The sequence below is a fragment of the Polypterus senegalus genome, chromosome 13, assembly GCF_016835505.1.
Source record: "Polypterus senegalus isolate Bchr_013 chromosome 13, ASM1683550v1, whole genome shotgun sequence".
In the NCBI taxonomy this organism is placed as follows: Eukaryota; Metazoa; Chordata; class Cladistia; order Polypteriformes; family Polypteridae; genus Polypterus; species Polypterus senegalus.
Window position 1 is genome coordinate 157,090,930 of NC_053166.1, and position 22,925 is coordinate 157,113,854.

Consider the following 22,925-nt stretch of genomic DNA (forward strand, 5'->3'; position numbering starts at 1 on the left):
TCCCCAATATATGTGGGAAGGGGAGGGGCTTTCGGAGTGTGGTGGAAGTGGGGGTCAGGCGTCATCTGTGCCAGTCCCTTTTGGACTGAGAGGAAGTTGGCCTCCTTTTTTGCATGGAATGGTATTGCTCACCATGACATGTGATCTAATGTCTTCATGCGTCACTGATTCCTTGTTTGTTTTCTGTCCCCAAAACAGCTGCTGATGGCATGTTGAGGCTCGCAGCTCGACACCGGTTGAGAGGGAGTTCAGCCTGAAGGTGGGAAGACCGCTTCTGAGCCGTTGCCTTTGAGCAAAATGGGCCAGTGTGTCACCAAGTGCAAAAACCCATCATCCTCCCTGGGAAGCAAAAGTGGTGACAAGGAGCCGAGCAGCAAGTCGCAGGGTAAAAAAGGGACCAGCCACAAGGAGGACCTGAGCCCCGCACCCAAGAGCCCCGGAGAATTGGCCAACGGCACCAAGAAGCCAGACATGAGCCAGGATTTGGCCCAGCCTCTGGCCTCGCCAGGGGACAAGGCGATTTCCAACGGCGAGGAGTTTTCTTTGCAGCGGATCGAAGAGCTATTCAAGTGCTACAAGGATGAGCAGGACGATGCCATCTTGGAGGAGGGCATGGAACGCTTCTGCAATGACCTCTGCGTCGATCCCGCTGAGTTCAGAGTGTTAGTGCTGGCCTGGAAGTTTCAGGCAGCCACCATGTGCAAGTTTACAAGGTAAGGAAGGGGAGGGGTTGCCTGGTTTTGTGGTTGGGCTTAGAACATGTCGAGATCGAAGAGGCCGCACCGCTAGTTGGAAATGTCAAAGTGAAAATAATGGAAACGGCACAAGAATTTAATGAAAGGCGAGTGAGTACCGGCAGGATTTATATGTTCTGTACTGAAAGCAGTCTCGGTGGCTGTGGACAAGCTGTCGGTGCTTCATTGCAAATTCACCGATACGCCATTAAATGAATCTTAAAGTGCTAGTGTGAAGGATGTGTTTGTTTGGACCACCGAGGACTGAAAAAACAACAGGAAATATCAGCACAAACTCTAGACATTCAGCACCGCGTCTCTGAATAGGACTTCACATTGCAAATAACACAGTTCACCAAATTAGACATCAGAATTTAATCTTTTCTCTATGTATAATCTTCATTTGGATCTTGATCTTTGTTTGTCCGCGAATGAATTAGAAGAAGAAGCACTAGATGGCAGTAGAGAGACAGCTAAAACATAGGCATTGCATTAAGAATCTCCTCCAGACTTCTACTACTGGAGACTGTGGTACGCCAGTCACACCTCAAAACACAGACATTCAAACTAAACAAATTGTTGTGCTTTAAATTAACTGAAGAGATCTTCATTTGGATCTTGATCTTTGTTTGTCCGCGAATTCCACGCATGCGTAGACAGACCACCTTCCAGTTTAGTACGTTGTTGTTACTCACGGATGTCAACGATGTGCCGGAATAACGAAAGGGGTGGTGGACAGTGTTACGCTGATTAGAGAAGGAGATTGCCGAAGATAAAAGGTACGTGCCTACGTAACATATGAATGAAAGAAAGACAGTGGGTAAAATGAATGACAACGTAACAGCACGTTCCGGAAATTATTATTGTTACGTTGTAGCCGGCGAGTGCTGCGCGTCTCACAGTTGTACCGTGGCTTGCTTACATGTCAGTGAAGTGATCCCTATTTATGCTGTAAAGAGCCTGGATACCTATGTGTCCCCCTTTTATAACCATTGCTCCGTGTATATTGCCTTACTCTTTGGATTGCCACAAAGCAACCTGCGAGACTGGAGAAAGGTTGAGAAGACATCGTGAGAGGAAACGACAGTGTCCTGAAAACGAGACGGACTGTGAACGGACAGAAACAGAAATGCTTCTATACCACCACATAATTACGATTCGGACAGCGATTCCAAGTAGGCTGTTCCTATCGAATCAATGTCCAAGGGTTTTCTTTTGTAATTTTGTTTCCCTTATAAAAAAAAATCATAATGCCGTGCGACAAAAGGCCCAGTTCACGACTTGCAGCCGCGTTTAAACAGGGAGCCCTTCACAGACAACTTTAGCACGCACAACGTAGTTGGGCGCACATGGCTAGTCACTAAATAAAATACAAGTAGGAATAATGCTGCTACTGTTTACTCAGTTTTATTGGATTGTTAAATGAAAACACCAGGATACGTTGAACTAAAGCATTTGTGAACTCATTTAGAAAAAGGTGAAGCTCATTTGAAAACCGCTATATAAAAAATGATGCTAATACAACAAGGCAAATACGCTGCATTAATTCATTATTTTGGAGTACTTTATTCCTTATCAAGAGTCAAGTGACTAAGCTAAGTGATCACTCATACTATCCTTTCAAAAAATTGTCATTTCCTGATGCCGCACCCCACCTTGACTGAAGCGTAAACTAAACTACCGGTTAAAACTTTTAGAATACCTTAAAGTTTAAATGGAAATGCACGCAGTTTAATGTCATGAAATCAAAACATAGAACAAATAAAAAGGAAAAAAATACTGTATATACTCATGTTTAAGTTCTCCCGCGGATCAGTCGAGACTTGGTTTTACCGTATAATTTCCGGTATTTTATAATGTCGGTCGTATAAGTCGAATGCGGAAAACTCACGCTATTAGTCCAAGAGATCACGATATGCTAACGCCCACCTGAGACAGTCACCACGGAGCACACGGCCTTTTTTTCCTATGTGGGTGCAGCAATGCGCTGTATCAGCGTGTGCTCCTAATCTCCCTCTCTCTCTGTTGTGCCTACGTGACCACACGGTAATGCCCAAACTATTCCGAAGCGACGTTTGCACCGTTTAGTGTTTTTGGTATCTCGCACCCTCATACACCTTTATCGTAAGAGAATCTCGTATCTGTGATCAGAAGAAAATCTGAAGCTAGTTTTAAATTAAAAGTCGTTGAAGTGGCGAAAGAAATTGATAACTGCGCTGCTGCAACAGAATTTGCTGCGTCTGACAAACTGGCGGGTGATTAGAGGAAGCAAGAAGATGGGAGGGAAAAAAAAAACATTTAGTGTCGTATTTTTGAGATGGCATATAAGTTAGGGTCTGAATATATGATCGATTTTTTGGGTTTCAAGACCTGACCTGACAATACACAAATATATACGGGAAGTCAAGGAGTCATTAAGTGTACAAACTTGTATTCAAATTTTTGATTCATCAAAGTAGCCCCCTTCTGTTGATCTAACAGCCAAACTGTTTGTTTGATTCAGAATGCCAGTCACCAGCTCTGCTGCCTCCAGCAAAAGAAACCCCAGACCATCACACCTCCTCCTCCATGTGTGACATTTGGTGGCACACACTGAGGAACAATCCTGTCACCAACTCAACGACATACAAACACCCTGCATGATGAACCAAAGATTTCAAATTTGGATTCATCAGTCCATAAGACTTTCTGCCAGTCTGCTGTAGTCCACAGTTGCTATTTCAAGGCCCTGTTGTGTCCTTTAAGGAATGGCTTTCTTCCCGCCACTCGCCCGGTCAGACCTGCAGCTCAGCGTCTTCTCTTCACAGTCCAAATCGACACTCACTTTTGTCAACCTGCACTGTTAAGCTATGCTTGAAGCTGATGTGCTGTGATCCCACAAGCAGGTGACCCCAGGAAACTTGTCTTCTGATTGGCTGGTGACTTTGGCACTGCCAGATCTCTTCCTATCAGAGTTTCCAATTGCCCTTGGATTGTGTAGGACACCACTCTACTCACTGACACACTTGATTTGTTTTGTAATTTCTCTAAATGAAAGGCCTACACGTCTAAGGGTAATAATGCTCATGTCTCATTTCATTTGTTAATTGCCGTACATTCTTGCCGTATATTGTCTCAAGTAGGACTTCAGAGGGTGTAGTGGCACCGTCTGTCCCAACTCTGCTTTAAGACACATGGAGGGCTATTAAGTAATCATCAGAAGTTAGGACACCTGTGGAAATTGTTTGCTTCGACTTGCAAGGCTTCATTTATTTGAATTGCTGCAGAACATCTGTAGGGTTGTTACCTATTAGTTGTTCCTTGAAGAAGGCCCATTTGTAATATTCTGAAGTTTCCTTTTTTTCCAGTTTCTGCTAAAGTAAACTTTAAATTTAAACCTCTGGCAGTCTACGGCTTACCTTTTCACCATTTTAGGCCATGCACTGCATTTCAACTGGTGACATTTGAAGAAAAACTGAGGTGTTGTAAAACTTTTAATCGGCAGTGTATGTTATTATATGATGGCTGTTGTTATTTTTGTGGCTTCGATGCCATTACGATGATAATCCTCTTCTCAGGTTCCAGTATGGGACCAGTTTTCTTATTTGGGTCCTCACGATTAAAAAGTTTAAGAACATCTGCTCTAAGGGGCTGATCACATAGCCAAACCGGTTATTTCAAAATTTTTAGAATTTTTAAATGTTATTTTCATGTTGATGCACAGAGGTTTATAAAGTGTACATAGAGCTGGAAGTAGTTTCATTTATAATTTGAAGGGTTTAATGTGACAAGAGGTAGGGATTTTAACTATTTTGGTGTGATTTGTTTCTATATGCACTGGATCTTCAGCCACCTGAAAACACACACACACACTTATCCTTTGAGAACAGCAGCGTCACAAACCCCATCCCAAAAGAGCCGGAAAGTCATTTTGATCTCCCCTTCCATAATTTTTTTGCCTTCCTCTTTAAATAAATTATTCGCACAGAAGACTAGCTGACAGCAGGAGTCAGAACGATATTCTCAGAGGGGATTTTATCAGGCATGAATCTTTTAAAAATGGCAAATAGCAGCGCACCAAAGGTACACGTCACGTGAATGGAGCCACGAGACTGAGTGCTTCTAATATAAGGAGTGCTTGGGATTTCTCTCTTTTGTGTGGAAAAGTCCGCTCCCTTGCCAATGGAAGAGGGGTTGGCTTCCCCCAATAACCCATCTGTATCATATCTCTCTAATAATAAACTTTAAAATAAAAAAACAGTACTCTTTAAAAACCCTGGTCTCTGATTTATATAATTTAAGGCTGCACTGTCCACTTGGTTGAACAGACTGCCCCAGTCTCTTGAGTGAAAACCTCCACAGCTCACCGTCACTGATCCAGAGGCCATGCCAGAGTCTTCAGTGATCTGTGCACTCAGACAAGCTTAACCGCTTAAGGAGAACCAAAAACAAGTATCGTCTTCACAGTGCGGGCTTCGCATGCTCTTTGATGAGATTTCCAAGTGTCTGACCCTGGCGTCCCTTTCATTATGAGAGTGATTGTCAGATGATTAGAAAATTGACTAAAAAGAGAATTAGGAAGGGTGATGGCAGCGGTGGCAGCTGTGCAGGGTGACTAAAAGGCTCGTGTTCCACAATAAGAGGTGTCAAGTTTCGCTCTAAAACTCTGGGGGGAAGCGCCTGAATGTGATGGTGTGCAGCCTTCTGCGTATAAAGAAAAAGGAAATCATAATGTTTATATGTGCATACTGTACATAGAAGTGGTATACTGAGCCCCGGTGTACTCAAGTATGTATGTGTGTGTGTGTGTGTGTGTGTGTTTCTGTCTGTCTAGAACACAAAATGTTTATTAGTGAGTGGCATTGATTGCTGACCGGGGAGCGTAGAGGTTGCTTTCCTTTCTTAGGGAGATGGCACTGATAAATTTTTAAATAATAGCAGTGTTTTAGCTTGGTAGAGTAATATATATATATATATATATATATATATATATATATAATTATATATATATATAATATATATATATATATATTTATATCCTATTGTGTTATTATGTAGCCTTAGGATGCCTAATCTCACCGACTTACCACTGTATATAGCGCATCCCCACTTTCCCTTCTATATCTATAACCTCAGGCAATTAAATGCAGTAAAAAGACAAGCAGGAGTTAAGTTACACATAAAATAATGTATTACTGATAATATTCATAAATAATAACAAAATGCAAAGTACATTTGAATATTGGCAACCATACAACCTGATAAAACGGTGATGTGTAACTCAGGTGGCACACAGACTTGTAGTTACTTAAAATGTCTCTCTAGTTAAGGCATCGTTGGTGCACAGCTTTCTTCAGAACAGGCCTCAAGCCTGTCTCAATATGGCTGAAGCTGTGCTCTTCATTGTGCTGTTCTTGACAGTTCATGGTGTGATGGTCTTCATCAGTTGTTAACAAGAGAAAGATACTTCTACATCATCACAGGTTAGCAAGAAATGCTTCTTTTCATATGTTGGTTAGAGAGAGAGAGAGAGAATTTGGTTGAGCAAGCAAATTTATAGGTTTTTCTGTCCAACCCCTACAGCCAATAGGACATCATGGTACTTAAAGGCCTCTGAGACAAGCCAATTCCAAACAGCCATACCTCAGACCAATGGAGGAAATAGTACAACTTAACACCTACCAACAGACCATATGTTACGCTAACCTGGCTTCCTTGCAGGTGTTGAAAGACTTTAGCAGAGAAATACTCATCAAACTAGTTTAAGACACATCCCCCAAATCCTGTCGTAAAATTAGTCGTAAAGGGGGGGGGGTCAAGCACGAATGCCTCTCACCAAAGTAACACTAAATTACATTGCTTTGCCTAAATTACAAATAAAGACATACAAAACATTTATCAAGTTCTATGCAAAATCTCACATCACAACAAGCAGCAATAAATAATTAAATAAGTCAAAGTAGGGCTTTTTACAAAACAAAAGCACCCAAGTTTTAAACTGAATTACAATAAAAGGCCTACCCAATAAAGAGGCCATATGTAGAAAGTTTAAGCCAATTTCGATGCGCCTGTATGGCATCAAATCTCCGTTCAGATGCCTCGCATGTAGCCCCCCAGCTACTGGTGCAACAAGCTGCCCACCTCCATTCCGTATTCTTTAGCCCGAAGTGTTTAAGAAGTGTGGTGTAGATTTGCATGTTGGGTGAATTTCTGCCTAACTGAGATTAGCTGTTAGAGTTGTGACTCGCTTGTATTCTGCTCAGAGCTCATCGCTTGTGATCTTCCATTGTGGACCCTCGTCATGTCACACTTGTTACGGTCTGCTGTAGACTCGATTTATATTGACCTGGTCTGCAAGTCACTTTGGATAAAAGTGTCTGCTCAGCAAATAAATGTAAATGTAAATCGTCATATTTATGAAGGGCCTGTCCCCCCCATAAAGGGCACACAGATTTTAAATTCATCACATGTTCTGACATCTTCTAAGTAAACAGGAGGTCAATACTCTGCTTTGTGTTATAGTAAAGTATTTAAAGGGGGTGAGAATTGTAGGAATTCAGTTGCTTTGTGGCAAGATTACATCTCGCCTGAAGAAGGGGCCTGAGTTGCCTCGAAAGCTTAGATATTGTAATCTTTTTAGTTAGCCAATAAAAGCGGTCATTTTGCTTGACTTTTCTCTACAGGCGAGATCTGGAAAATCACATTGTTGCCTAAAGGCAGTTCCAGATTTACATCTCGAAGGGCATGTCACACTTACAGGTGCATCTCAATAAATTAGTAGATCATCAAAAAGTGAATTTATTGCAGTAATTCAATTCAAAAAGTGAACCTCACATATTCTATAGATTCATTGAACACTGAGTGATATATTTCAAGCGTTTGTTTCTTTTCATTTTGCTGATTATGGGCTTACAGGTAGTGAAAACTCAAAATTCAGTATCTCATGAAATTGGAATATTACACAAGACACAATTAAAACAAAATATTTTTAATACAGAAATTTAGGCAGACTGAAAAGTCTGTCCATGTACGCACTCAATACTTGGTTGGGTCTCCTTTTGTATGAATGACTGCATCAATGCGGTGTGGCATGGAGGCAATCAGTCGGTGGCACTGCTGAGGTGTTATGGAAGCCCAGGATACTTTGATTGCGGCCTTCAGCTCGTCTGCATTGTGGACTCTGATGTCTCTCATCTTCCTCTTGATAGATTTAGGTCAGGCGAGATTGCTGACCAACCAAGCACAGTGATAAACACCTTGGTCATTAAACCAGGTATTGGTACTTTTGGCACTGTGGGCAGGTGCCAAGTCCTGCTGGAAAATGAAATTAGCATCTCCATAAAGCTTGTCAGCAGAGGGAAGCGTGAAGTGCTCTGAAATTTCCTGGTAGACAGCTGCGCTGACTTGAGAAAACACAGAGGAACAACACCAGCAGGTGACGTGGCTCCCCAAATCATCACTGACTGTAGAAACTTCACACTGGACCCGCAAGCAACTTGGATTCTGTGCCTCTTCACTCTTCCTCCAGACTCTGGGACCTTGACTTCCAAATGAAATGCAAAAGTGACTCTCATCAGAAAAGAGGACCACTGAGCTGTTAACAGTCCAGTCTGTTTTCTCCTTAGCGTTGTCTCTGGTTCAGGAGTGGCTCGACACAAGGAATGCTGTGACAGTTGTAGCCCACGTCCCGGATACACATGTCTGTGTGTGGTGGCTCTTGAAGCACCGACTCCAGCCGCAGTCCCCCAAATTCTTGAATGGGTTGTGCTTCCCAATCCCCTCAAGGCTGTGGTTATCCCTGTTGCTTGTGCACCTTTTTCTGCTGTCACATGTATTCCTTTGCTTTGATACAGCACTCTGTGAACAGCCAGCTTCTTTAGCAGTGACCTTTGGTGGCTTCCCCTCCTGTCAGTGACTGTCTTCTGGACAACGGTCAAGTCAGCAGCTTTCCCCATGAGTGTGTGGCCTTACTGAAGCAGACTGAGAGACCATTTCAAGGCTCAGGACCCCCTTTGCAGGTGTTTTAGGTTAATTAGCTGAGTGGAGTGGGACAGCAGGGGTCTGCAATATTGAACTTTCACAATATTCTAATTTTCTGAGATACTGAATTTAGAGTTTTCATTAGCTATACGCCATAATCAGCAAAATGAAAAGAAATAAACGCTTGAAATATATCGCTCTTGTGTGTAAGGAATCTATATAATATGAGTTTCACTTTTTGAATTGAATTACTAAAATAAATTCACTTTTTGATGATACTGTATTCTAATTTACAGTGGGTACGGAAAGTATCCAGACCCCCTTCAATTTTTCACTCTTTTATATTGCAGCCATTTCCTAAGATCATTTAAATTAATTTTTTCCCTCATTAATGTACACACAGCACCCCATATTGACAGACAAAAAAAAGAATTTTTGAAATTGTTGCAGATTTATTAAAAAAGAAAAACTGAAATATCACATGGTCCTAAATATTCAGACCCTTTGAACCCTCAGTATTTAGTAGAAGCCCCCTTTTGAGCTCATACAGCCAGGAGTCTTCTTGGGAAAGATGCAACAAGTTTTTCACACCTGGATTTGGGGATCCTCTGCCATTCCTCCTTGCAGATCCTCTCCACTTCTGTCAGGTTGGATGGTAAACGTTGGTGGACAGCCATTTTTAGGTCTCTCCAGAGATGCTCAATTGGGTTTAAGTCAGGGCTCTGGCTGGGCCATTCAAGAACAGTCACAGAGTTGTTGTGAAGCCACTCCTTCGTTATTTTAGCTGTGTGCTTAGGGTCATTGTCTTGTTGGAAGGTAAACCTTCGGCCCAGTCTGAGGTCCTTAGCACTCTGGAGAAGGTTTTTGTCCAGGATATCTCTGTACTTGGCCGCATTCATCTTTCCCTCGATTGCAACCAGTCGTCCTGTCCCTGCAGTTGAAAAACACCCCCATAGCATGATGCTGCCACCGCCATGCTTCACTGTGGGGACTGTACTGGACAAGTGATGAGCAGTGCCTGGTTGTCTGCACACATACCGCTTAGAATTAAGGCCAAAAAGTTCTGTCTTGGAGTTTGCTAAAAGGCACCTGAAGGACTCTGAGATGGTGAGAAATAAGATTCTCTGGTCTGATGAGACCAAGATAGAACGTTTTGGCCTTAATTCTAAGTGGTATGTTTGGAGACAACCAGGCACTGCTGGGCTGAAGGTTTACCTTCCAACAAGACAATGACCCTAAGCACACAGCTAAAATAACGAAGGAGTGGCTTCACAACAACTCTGTGACTGTTCTTGAATAGCCCAGCCAGAGCCCTGACTTAAACCCAATGGAGCACCTCTGGAGAGACCTAAAAATGGCTGTCCACCAACGTTTACCATCCAACCTGACAGAAGTGGAGAGGATCTGCAAGGAGGAATGGCAGAGGATCCCCAAATCCAGGTGTGAAAAACTTGTTGCATCTTTCCCAAGAAGACTCCTGGCTGTATGAGCTCAAAAGGGGGCTTCTACTAAATACTGAGGGTTCAAAGGGTCTGAATATTTAGGACCATGTGATATTTCAGTTTTTCTTTTTTAATAAATCTGCAACAATTTCAAAAATTCTTTTTTTTGTCTGTCAATATGGGGTGCTGTGTGTACATTAATGAGGGAAAAAATTAATTTAAATGATTTTAGCAAATGGCTGCAGTATAACAGAGTGAAAAATTGAAGGGGGTCTGAATACTTTCCGTACCCACTGTATTGAGATGCACCTGTACTGTACCTTACTGCAAAGCAGCGGTGCTGCCGCTGCTCCACCGCATCATTCTCTTTGTTTTCATTAACACGGGCTAAAGTTTTGTAAAGTGTTTCATTTTCTTGGGTTTTCTTCACCTGGGTGGGTCACCACTTGCTGTTGATTATTCAACACACCATCTCCACCCCTAATGTACAGCAAGTCTCTGCTAAAACAGAAGCACCACACGGAAAACCAGAGGAAGACATCTTTGGAAGCTGCGTCTAGATTAAAAACTCCCAAGTTGTCCAGCGTAAAGGTCAGTTTTATGACATCAGCTTGAGTCCTCAGCAGATGGTCCATCTGTTTTCGTTTCAGCTGCACTTGTTCGGGTGATGTGCCCTGCATGAGGTGGCACCATCCTCTCGGGTCTTGCCAGCTTTGTTCTCTGTACCCTGCACTGTGCTGTTCAAGCGTACGGCCCTGTGTGGCAACCCCCTCGCATGTCATTTTGGAGCACCTCTCGCCAAGCGGCCCCCAACGTCCACCATTCCCCACCCTACCCGCCAGGCCTGTCAAGATGCAAACAGAAAAGGCCCCGTGTGAGCGAGAGCTGACAAGGCTTCCAGCCGAGTATATGACTTGACGCCCTGCTTTCTGCTACTGAATACCTTGGAGAGCCATTATGCAAAGAGGAGTGCTTTGCTCATAACGAGTGCCTCTCCAGCCCTCCTTGTCCCACATGGGCTTATTAAAATACATGATTTTGCTAATATCTCAGTTTTACTGATGCGCCATTGAGACATTAATGTAAACATCAAACCGTGGCCATTCAAAATCAAAAAGAAAAAGTTTAGATGGGCCTTTTTTAAGGAGCCTCTCTTGGAATTGGGTGCTTTTGTGGGGCTGTCTTGGGCAGATGTTTGAAAGGAAGCAACCATTCCCAGCTGAAGACGTAGCGTTTCATGGCCTGTATGTGCCAGGGGGTCCCAGCTTAGGAGAGCGGCCTGCCTACAGTCTTCCTAGTGGTAAAGAATGGACCTATCCCAAAGCTTGAACTGATTGTGTTTTTAATCAGCCCAAAGTATTCCTAAAGCCAACGTCACAATACACAACTTTTAGTCCAAGGGTATGTCAGACTTGCCAAGCGCAGCCATCTGACCATGTCGGTTTACACAACTGAAAATCACTGGGCCTGTCAAATTTAGTGACCACATGCTAACTTTAAAGCACAGTCCTGCTTGCCTCTTTTCTGTCAGGCAACGGTGTGCTGCATGACTGGACTGGTGCTGTACGAAGAGTGAACAGGTACAGCAAGTTTTGCTGCAAGACCCTGCACTTTGACCCCCAAAGGTTATGTGAAAACGCAGTTGCCCCCCCCCCAGGAAATTAACAAAGTATATCAAAATCAAAATATTAAAAACAAAAAAAAAATCTTGGACCCTCTCTTTTTTTTTTCATTCTGATGTTATATGTAAAACACGAAACATCAGACAGACGAGCTTCTATTCTGTTTGTGAGGTCCAAAACACAGTCCATGCATTGTCTCGTAACACAGAGGGGCCGTAGAAGAAAGGGCAGAGCAGACTCCTCTTTCATTAAGAGATGGCGCTCCTCTAGTGCAAGTAGTGACAAGCTTCACACCTTCTACAGCTCCGTGATGGCCAGTGTGGTGTGCTGGTCTGGTAACATCACTTCAAGGGAGGACCGCTCATTAACAAGCTAATTAAAAGGGCTGCCTCAGTTAGGGGGGATGCACTCTGGACCACCCTGGAGGGAGCAAAGGGGAGAATTAAAGCAAAACTGAGTGCCATTATGAACAATGCTGCACATCCTCTCCATGACACACTAACATGGAGGACTTTCAGCCAACAGGTTATTAACAGAAGTGTGTCACAAAACACTAAGAGGGCTCCTTTATACCAATAGCAATATGCCTGTATAGCGCCTCATAGCCTGGGACTGACAAGTCAGACTTTTTTTTCTTTCATTTTAACTTTCTTCATTTGTAGTCGTTCTGGTGTGTGTTTAGACTATAGTTTGTGTGTGTGTCGCAGTCGCCTCTGATAATCACAGGGTCCAGGAGGGGCCTGGTCCTCCTAAAATCCACCACCAGCTCCTTGGTTTTGCTGGTGTTGAGTTGTAGGTGGTTTGAGTCGCACCATTTAACAAAGTCTTTAATTAGGTTCCTAAACTGCTCCTCCTGCCCACTCCTGATGCAGCCCACCATAGCAGTGTCGTCGGCTGACTTTTGCACGTGGCAGGACTCCGAGTTGTATTGGAAGTCTGATGTATGTTGGCTGAACAGGACCAGAGAAAGTCCAGTCCCCTGCGGTGCTCCTGTGTTGCTGACCACAATGTCAGACCTGCAGTTCCCAAGACGCACATATTGAGGTCTGTCTGTAAGATAGTCCACGGTCCATGCCACCAGGTGTAAATCTACTCTCATCTCTGTCAGGTTGTCCCTAAGGAGCAGAGGTTGGATGGTGTTGAAGGCGCTAGAGAAGTCCAGAAACATAATTCTTACAGCACCACTGCCTCTGTCCAAGTGGGAGAGGGATCGGTGTAGCGTATAGATGATGGCATCCTCCGCTCCCACCTTCTTCTGGCATGCGAACTGCAGAGGGTCGAGGGCCTGGCAGACCTGTGGTCTCAGGTGGTGAAGCAGCAGCCACTCCATGGTCTTCATCACTTGTGACGTCTGAGTGACAGGCCGGAAAGTCATTCAGCTCATTAGGATGTGATACCTTTGGGACAGGAGTGATACTAGATGTTTTCCAAAATCTCGAGACTCTCCCCTGTTCCAGGCTCAGGTTGAAGATGCGCTGTAGAGGACTCCCCAGCTCCAACACACAGGCCTTCAGCAGTCGTGGCGATACTCCATCTGGACCCACTGCTTTGCTGGCATGAAGTCTCCTCCGGTCTCTGCTCACCTGTGCTGCTGTAATTGTGGGTGGTGATGTCTCTCCTATGCTGGTATCAGCAGAAGGATGGGCGGAGGGTGCAGTACTCCGAGGTGAGAGTGGGTTAGGGTGGTCAAACCTGTTAAAGAAGTTGTTCATTTGGTTTGCTCTCTCCACGCCTCCCTCGATGGTGGCACCCCGCTTTGAGCTGCAGCCAGTGATGATCTTCATCCCATCCCACACTTCCTTCATGCTGTTATTCTGCATTTTCTGCATGATAAAAGATTTGACCACATATGTATCCTTTCTGTATTTTTAATGTGAAATCCTCGGCTGTAACAATACATTTCCAAAGTCCAAATAAACCATTTTCTTTAGATATTTAATCTGAAGAAGAGAAACTCCAAAGTTAGTGTTTGCCTAAGTATTCAAGACCTACACGTTCATAGTTTATTGAGAACCCTTTTGCTACAATGACAACCTTCATTCTTTTGGATGGGCCAATATGGACCACTTTTGCACACTGTGATTCTTCCCCATTCTTCTTTTATTGAGACCCTCGAGGTTGGTGGGATGGCGCCTCTGCACAGTAGTTTTCTTGCCACCGATTCTCAAAAGGGTTAAGATTTGAGGGCTTTGACTTGGCCATTCCACAACATCAACCTTTCTGTCTGTGAGCCATTCCAGTGTCACCTTATGCCATTGTCCTGTTGAAAGATGTGAGTTTGAGCCCACTCTCTAGTCTCCCCCCCCCTGTGTTTACATGCCTTTTTCTTTAGGTGTTCTGGTTTTCCTCTTGCATCCCCCAGATATGTAAAATGGCCCAATGTGGGGGATGTTCTTTGTGTGTGTGTGTGTGTGTGTGTCCTGCGATGGATAGACAGCCTCAGTGGGGATGATCAGGGCAGCATTGAGCAATGGTCAGTTTAACTGGGCCGTTTTGACACTGATCAACAGGTAAAGCTTCTGCATTGTCGAAGTAAGCACACACCTTGATGGCTTCAAGCCACTTTGCATTTTCAAACGCGTGCCACTGATCCCGAGCGCAGGTGGATATTTGGGGCCGGGCTGGGTGTCAGTGACGTGCACTCGGAGAGCAGTTCAGAGGACACGGACAGATGAGCTTTTCTTTTTCTGAGCTACAAAGCTGTTACATATCTGCACGCTGATTTGAGTAGACATTACTAGGAGTGTCTAAGCAGGTATAACATCTCGTCATATGGTGTGTGTGTGATGAGGAATGCCTCCCGGATCAGCCAATCCCAGTGTTATTGGTCAGTCTTCCTTTATCATCGATAAAGTGGCCAGAATAGGAATACATAAACCCAAATCAACTGTGTGAAGGCAAAACCCAACATGCTAGCTGGCCTCCGCATTTGCAGTTTGTCTCGCTAAAGCACTTCCCATTAAGGCACAGCAGATGGCGCACAGGAGTACCAAGGAGATGTCGGGGTGGTGCTGTGTGTATAGACAGAAATAGCCATTGGTTACCTTTTGAGGACTTGATTCATCAACAAATGAGTAAAAAGAGTGTGTCAAGAAACACCGCCTGCACCTTTTATAGCGCCTCACTAAGACTGCTGTCTGATCTTTAGACAGGTTTTCTTTTGTTTTAATTCGTGGTGTGTGTGTGTGTCAGGTGGGTTGCTTCTTTGTTATTAATTTTGTATTTATTGAGCTTCTTTCAAAAAGTAAAAGTTCTCTCTTGGATTCAAATAAAGTTCTGTCTATCGGTGTTTTATAGTGCCCATCACAGCTCTCTCCATCAGCCTCTCTTATATAGCGCCTTTCACATCTGTCTTTTTGTCTGCCTATACTATCGAACTTTCAGTACAGTATAGCATCTTTCATGTATGTTGCCATTCAAATCTATCAATATTTCATACAGATAGATTTGAAAGGCAACATATGATAGATATAAAAGATGAGATGCTATACTTTATGATAGGAAACGCACTACAGTATATAATTACCACTCATAGCTGTGAAAGGCGCCGTATATCTGTCTATCTATTATATAGTGCACATCTAACTGTTGCACCTTTTACATCTATCTCAATTTGTTATATAGTGCCTTACTCATCTGTCTTTCTTGTATGTAGTGCTCTTCAGACCAATTTATGTATTATAGAGTGCCTTTCACATCTGTATTTCTGTCAGTATTTTAAATCTTTCCCTACTATGTTTTATAATTATATAATGCTCAGGCAATTATACAGTGCCTTTGATATCTCTCTCTCTCTCTCTCTCATATATATAGTGCCTTTCACACCTATTTATGCATTATCATGACATAGTGCTTTGCCAGTCATATAGTGCCATTCACAACTATGTATTATACAGTTCTGTCTTTCTTATATACTGCCTTTCACATCCATTCATGTACCTGGGTGTCTCTCTCTAGTTTAGTGCCCTTCACACCGGGGTATCTCTATATATATATATATATATATATATATATATATATATATATATATATATATATATATATATATATATAGTGCCTTTCAAACCCATCCTGTCTATAATATCAAACTTTCACAGCTATGTATTATAATCCTGCCGTTCATTTCCTATCTCTTAATTCAGGCAGGGTGCCCCCTTGTGGCCAATGTATGCAGGTGCCTTAGAATATACTACAGTATTCTGTAGCGTAATAAAGTTTTAATGACACTTCAAACCAAACTTTGTCTTGCATTTTGTTCTTTTTTTCCTGTATACCTCAGCATTCTCTTTTACATTTATAAATCCTGCATTTGTACTCTCTGTACAGTACAGCCACAGTGCTGCCCCCCAAATGTCTGCATGCATCCTCCTTCAGTCACTGCGGCTTTCCACCTCACACATCAGACTCACATTGGCCTGACATGACCGAGTGTGCCCTAAGACGGACTGGCGTGGTCTCCCTGTTGATTGACGCTTTGCCACCCTGTTCCCCCAAAACTCCAAGTGTAGAATTGGATTAAGTGGGCTCATACAATGAAAAGGCTGGCTAAATAGTAAAATGTCACTGTCTCCTCATGAGGTGCCATTACACTAAACTGCTGTCAGTTTAAAGATTCATTTTTTCAAATATTCCTTAGGCAGGTTTATGGCTTCTGAATTGTATTTTGTTTTTTGTTTTTGTTTTTTTAATACAAATTTTCTCCCTCTTTCCCTGTCCCCGGCAGAAAGGAATTTGTAGAAGGCTGCAAAGCCATCAAAGCAGACAGCCTGGAAATGATCCACGCGCGGTTCCCGAGCCTCCTGGCTGAGGCGAAGCTGGAGGACCGGTTCAAGGACCTGTACCGCTTCACCTTCCAGTTCGGCCTGGACTCCGAGGAGGGCCAGCGGTCGCTGCACCGGGACATCGCCATTGCACTCTGGAGACTGGTCTTCACCCAGAACACCCCGAGCATCCTGGAGCAGTGGTTGGACTTTCTGACAGAGAACCCTTCCGGGGTGAAGGGCATCTCTCGGGACACGTGGAACATGTTTCTCAATTTTACTCAGGTGATTGGGCCCGACCTTAGCAACTACAGTGAGGACGAGGCCTGGCCCAGCCTCTTTGACACCTTCGTGGAGTGGGAGACGGAGCGGCGGAGAAAGAGGCAGCAAGAAGACAACGATAAACACAGCGACTTTCCAACCACAGAAAACGTGGAGGAGAGCCAGGAGACCTGAGCGCCGGCGGCACGGCTTGGCACAGCGGGCGTACTTTGGACTGTGGGCTTGGAGCAAACAAACTCGGGTTTCCCTCCGTCTCTCGCTTCACACTTTGAAGATTAATATTATTATTGTTATTGTTATTATTATTGTTATTATTATTATAATTATTTTTAAACAAAAATGGGGGGGGGGTTATAGTCTTTCCAACACCCTTGTTTGCCTTGTCTTTGAAATGGGAAAAAAAAAAAAAAGGGCTCCACAATACTGTATCATGTTTTAAAAGCACTTTTTCCTTTCTTTTGTATTTGATAGATTGAACTCCTTTTAAGAAAAGCGAAAAACAAAGATTGAAGTTGCTAGATTTTTATTCTCCGCATTTATCCCCCCCACCCCAAAAAAAAGTCCCCCTTTTCTTATCTAGCAAATGAACCAATCATGTTTACTACACCCCGGTGTTTGTCGCTCGGATTTGTCTTTTTTTTGTTATTCCCACCCCCTGACGTAATTTCTGTATGTTTCTTAAATGTTTTTACAAATTGCAATAGTGCCAGGGCTCACACCTTCTAACCAGACAGTCCCTGTACGAGTAACAGCCTCAGTCGTTTACAGCCGCAATGAAATGTTTTTTCTCTTTTTTTTTTTTTTTTTATTTTTAATTCTAAAAATGCAGTGGTTTATATTAAAATAAACAGTGTTAATCAGTTGTCGCTTTTTTTTTTTCCCTTTCTTTTCCCTTGAATGCAACGGTCAAGAGGAATTCTGTGGCTACTGGCAAGAGACTGAGAAGGCAGGTGGCGGCCCTCAGAATGGACATCTGACGCGGAGCAGTCTGACTCAATAAGGTGATGGCGCCCATAACCCCCAAACATCTCCCACCCCTACGGAGGCAACCAAATACACAAACATATACAGAGCCCACCGTAATGTTTTTTTTTTTTTTTTCTTCATGATTTCCCCTTTTAAAATCACAAATCAAACAATTCCGACATCGTGATTAAAGCACACATTGCTGACTTTCATTTAAGGCTGTAACGACTTCACTATTACTGTATTATAATACAAAATTATACTGATGATTGCAGGTCAACCTCAAACTGCCTTCAGCCCCTTCCAACAGCGCCGAAAGATGATTTATAATAATAAAAGCAATATTAACTAAACCACACAGAGAAAAAAAATGCAACAACAACAAACTATAATTAATACATTTTTACAACACCCCACTTCCAATATATACAATGAACACAAAGCATAAAATTATATATCCAAGAATTTTCCCCTCTGTCCTTTCGATTTAGTCTTTTTTCCCGTTTTCCTGTTTCCCCAGGGTTCAGTTCCTTAGACATGCCAATCCCAGAATAAAAGATTTACGGCGCACACTGCTTTCGATCCCTTTCACGGTCACCTCAGTGTATCTGGAATCTTCGAGGTGGCCACCCCAGACTTCAGTGGATTTGTGGTGCTCCCCGAATACAATCTTTCTCATGGACTCAGATGGGTCATGTCCTTTCTTCCTTCGCCATAAAAACTCGGGCTGTCTTTTCTTCCTTCTCTTCCTGCCTTTTCACGCCCCTATTTAAATAGTGCGTCCGCCCTGTACCTCCCAAAAGGTCCTGTCTATCCAACCCGCCTGTCTTATCTTCTGTATTTTCAAATGACAACTGGATTTTACGTAGAGAGAAGAAAACATATATACAGTGCATCTGGAAAGTATTCACAGCGCTTCATCACTTTTTCCACATTTTCTTTTGTTACAGCCTTATTCCAAAATTGATTAAATTCATTTTTAAAAATAAAAAAAGTTAGAAAGCACGTGTCCATAAGTATTCACAGCCTTTGCCATGAAGCTCCAAATTGAGCTCAGGTGCCTCCTGTTTCCCCTGATCATCCTTGAGATGTTTAATTGGAGTCCACCTGTGGTCAATTCAGTTGACTGGACCTGATTTGGAAAGGCACACACCTGTCTATAGAAGGTCCCACAGTTGACAGTTCACGTCAGAGCACAAACCAAGCATGAAGTCAAAGGAATTGTCTGTAGACCTCCGAGACAGGATTGTCTCGAGGCACAAATCTGGGGAAGGTTACAGAAACATTTCTGCTGCTTTGAAGGTCCCAATGAGCACAGTGGCCTCCATCATCCGTAAGTGGAAGAAGTTCGAAACCACCAGGACTCTTCCTAGAGCTGGCCGGCCATCTAAACTGAGTGATCGGGGGAGAAGGGCCTTAGTCAGGGAGGTGACCAAGAACCCAATGGTCACTCTGTCAGAGCTCTAGAGGTCCTCTGTGGAGAGAGGAGAACCTTCCAGAAGGACCACCATCTTTGCAGCAATCCAACAATCAGGCCTGTATGGTAGAGTAGCCAGATGGAAGCCACTCCTTAGTAAAAGGCACATGGCAGCCCGCCTAGAGTTTGTCAAAAGACACCTGAAGGACTCTCAGACCATGAGAAACAAAATTCTCTGGTCTGATGAGACAAAGATTGAACTCTTTGGTGTGAATGCCAGGCGTCACGTTTGAGGGAAACCAGGCACCACTCATCACCAGGCCAATATCATCCCTACAGTGAATCATGGTGGTGGCAGCATCATGAACTGGGAGACCAGTCAGGATAAAGGGAAAGATGACTGCAGCAATGTACAGAGACATCCTGGATGAAAACCTGCTCCAGAGCGCTCTTGACCTCAGACCAGGGCGACGGTTCATCTTTCAGCAGGACAACGACCCTAAGCACACAGCCAAGATATCAAAGGAGTGGCTTCAGGACAACTCTGTGAATGTCCTTGAGGGGCCCAGACTTGAATCTGATTGAACATCTCTGGAGAGATCTTAAAATGGCTGTGCACCGACACTTCTCATCCAACCTGATGGAGCTTGAGAGGTGCTGCAAAGAGGAATGGGCGACACTGGCCAAGGATAGGTGTGCCAAGCTTGTGGCATCATATTCAAAAAGACTTGAGGCTGGAATTGCTGCCAAAGGTGCATCGACAAAGTATTGAGCAAAGGCTGTGAATACTTATGTACATGGGATTTCTCAGTTTTCTTATTTTTAATAAATTTGCAAAAACCACAAGTAAAACTTTTTTACGTTGTCATTATGGGGTGTTGTGTGTAGAATTCTGAGGAAAAAAATGAATTGAATCAATTTTGGAATAAGGCTGTAACATAAGAATATGTGGAAAAAGTGATGCGCTGGGAATACTTTACAGATGCACTGTACTGTATATACATTTTTATGTGGCAATGCTACATAATAGGGCTGTAGTGGCTGCAGGTTTTCATTCTAACCCTTTTCCTAATCAGTTGACCAGTTTTCACTGCTAATTCACTGCATTTCCCTTCATGTTAATAGTCCTTGTTTTTAAAGATTCAGTGCTCTGAATTAAATTAAAATGCCAGCCAATCTCTTACTGAGAAGCCGATTCTTGCCGTTAATTAAGCCTACTGTTGAATTCCATGGTTTGTTGCTGCTCTCATTCTACCACAGAAGAACTATTGATATTCTGTCAAGATGTTTTGGTGACCTGAGAGATCAGCCTTACCAAGAGACCTTCGCCTTTCTTTATTTTCAGATATGGTGTGCTGGGCACAGGTGAGCTGATCATGTGGCAAATTGTTTTGTGTCTCAGTCCACCATCATAGGATCTATAGCTCAGGGGTCCCCAACTCCAGTCCTGCAGTGGCTGCAGGTTTTCATTCTAACCCTTTTCTTAATTGGTGACCAGTTTTTGTTGCTAATTAATTCCTTTTCCTTTCATTTTAATTGATGTGTTTTTTTAAGATTTGTCCCCCTGAATTTCTTCATCGTTGCTCTGAATTGCTTCATTTCTTTCCTTAAAGAAAAATGAAATGTGAAGTGAGGGAGCCAACAAAAGACCAACTAAGTCAGTGCCTCGAACTCCAACCAATTTCACTCCAAACAGTTGTTTAATAAGGCGCTGAGTCTTCTTGTTAATTAAACTCGTTCTTTAATTCCACGGCTTGTTGCTGGTCTCATTGTGCAATAGCAGAATTTGCTGAGATTGTGGATTTTCTCTTTGCTAAGAGCAGCTCAGTATTCCTTTGACCTTCACCTTTCTTTATTTTCAGATTTTGTATGATGGTCCTGTTTTGGCTCATTTTGTATCTCATTATTTTTTTTGCTGCGAATTAAGGTAAAAGAAACCATTAAGGGGGTCTGAGTTTTCAAGAGCAAGTCAAATAAGATGAATTCAAAAGAAGTTAATAAGCAGCAAAAACTGGTCACTAATGAAGAAGAGGGTTAGAATGAAAACCTGCAGCCCTCGACTGTGATTGAGGATCCCTGCGTTAAGTAGTTCTCTTGTCAAACACGGACAGACAGACAGACAGACAGACAAAATATATTACATTTATTAGACTTTGCCTGTGTAGTAGTGAAACTGGGCAAACTTTAAAAATAAAACAAAAAAGGTATCGCTGCTAAGCGGAAGCAAGTAACGCTCCAAGACACAGAGGTAGACCCATAAACATAGAATTACTAGACGGCGCATGACCAGCAGCATCGTACGTCAACGTCGCCGCCATATTGCGAGTGGCACCGCTGTGGAGTGAAGTAATGGATGTGCTGCTTGGAATTGTACAAATCGCTGTACGCTCCAAACCAGATCCCGGGGGATTACATTTCATAGGTAAGGCTGAACAATTGTTTTGGTTATATTTGGCCATTAGAAAATCCCGTTTTATAATCTTAGCACTCGAGGTCACCTTACAATAAAATTAAACAGCATTAGTAAAATTAAAACAAGAGATTGACAAAGCAAAAAGCAATAATTAGCAAACAAAGATAACTGGCAGTAACAGTGGGACAGAAAGTCGAGCTGCAGATGAGCTTCTGAGTGAGCGAGAGGAGTGTCAGTCTGGAGGAGATCAGTGAGGTGTGGAGAGCTTTAAATGTTCAGAGCGGGATTGTGTATCGTATTCAGTAATGAACAGGGAGCCAGTGAAGTTGAGAGAGAATCGGTGTGAGATGTTCAGTGGCTTTAGAACAGCAGGTTATTATCCTGGCAGCAAAACTTTGAATAAATTGTAAGCGATGGATACGTTTTTGTGGGATGACAGATAGAATAGCATATCAGTAATCCATACGTGAGGTGACTCGGGCATTAACCGATACTTCAGTGCTGTGCTGCGTAAGAACAGGACGAAGTCTAGAAATGTTTCGGAGATGGAAGAAGGCAGCCCGGGAAATGTTACTTATATGGGAGGAATTATTTAAATAATTATTATTATTATTATTTAATAATTGCCGTTATTAGTGTATAAATTGGTATAAATAATTGCATGTAAACTATTTGCCAAAATCTGTTGTATGGAAATGATACTGTTTCAAACGTTATTGTTATTTCATCAGAAATCCCGATTTCCACGTCTACCTGTATTAGTTTAAATGGCACTTTTGCCACTCACAAAAGGGCGGACACGCTGACGTCTCGTGTCGACTGGGCAACACAGTGAATGCGCCGTCTGTCTATATATGTCTATGGGTGGACCAACTCCCCACTCCTGACGTCACGCTTCCCCCTCCCCTTCGCCCACAGCCTCTCACTTGAATTTGTGCGAATATATCACTGCCGCAAGCGAACTGTGATTCTTAGTGCGATGAGAGAAATCGCAAAATCAACCGGAATGTTCAAGCAAATTCTAAACAAAAAGAAAAAACTCAATCTAAATCCCTTAAGTAGTTCTCTCGTGCGCTAGCTAAGCGGCAGTAAGGTACACGCCCCCAGACTGACGCGTGAGTGGCGTGAGTCCCGCCCCCCTTCCCTCGGTCCGCTACGTCTTTCTTGGATTTGCACAAATAAATCAGTGCCGCAAGTGAACTCTGATACATGATGAGAGAAGTCGTAAAATCAACTGGAATGTTCAAGCAAATTATAGAAGGAAAAAAAAAATCTAAATCTGTTAAGTAGTTGTTCTCTTGTGAAAAGCAGACAGACCGACATTGGATAT

The 22,925-nt window shown here is 43.0% G+C and overlaps 1 protein-coding gene across 2 annotated transcripts in view; it reads left to right on the forward strand.

The window, feature by feature from the left end:
* The window catches only part of dcun1d3 (defective in cullin neddylation 1 domain containing 3), a 65,243-nt gene extending 47,789 nt beyond the window's left edge, over positions 1-17,454 (forward strand). For both annotated transcript variants that reach the window (XM_039774473.1, XM_039774474.1), the window contains exons 2-3: positions 199-713; positions 16,481-17,454. In XM_039774473.1, coding sequence (XP_039630407.1) covers positions 298-713; positions 16,481-16,973 — 909 coding nt within the window. In that variant the 5' untranslated portion in view covers positions 199-297 and the 3' untranslated portion in view covers positions 16,974-17,454. The remainder of the gene's footprint in view (positions 1-198; positions 714-16,480) is intronic.
* The last annotated feature ends 5,471 nt before the right edge of the window (positions 17,455-22,925 follow it).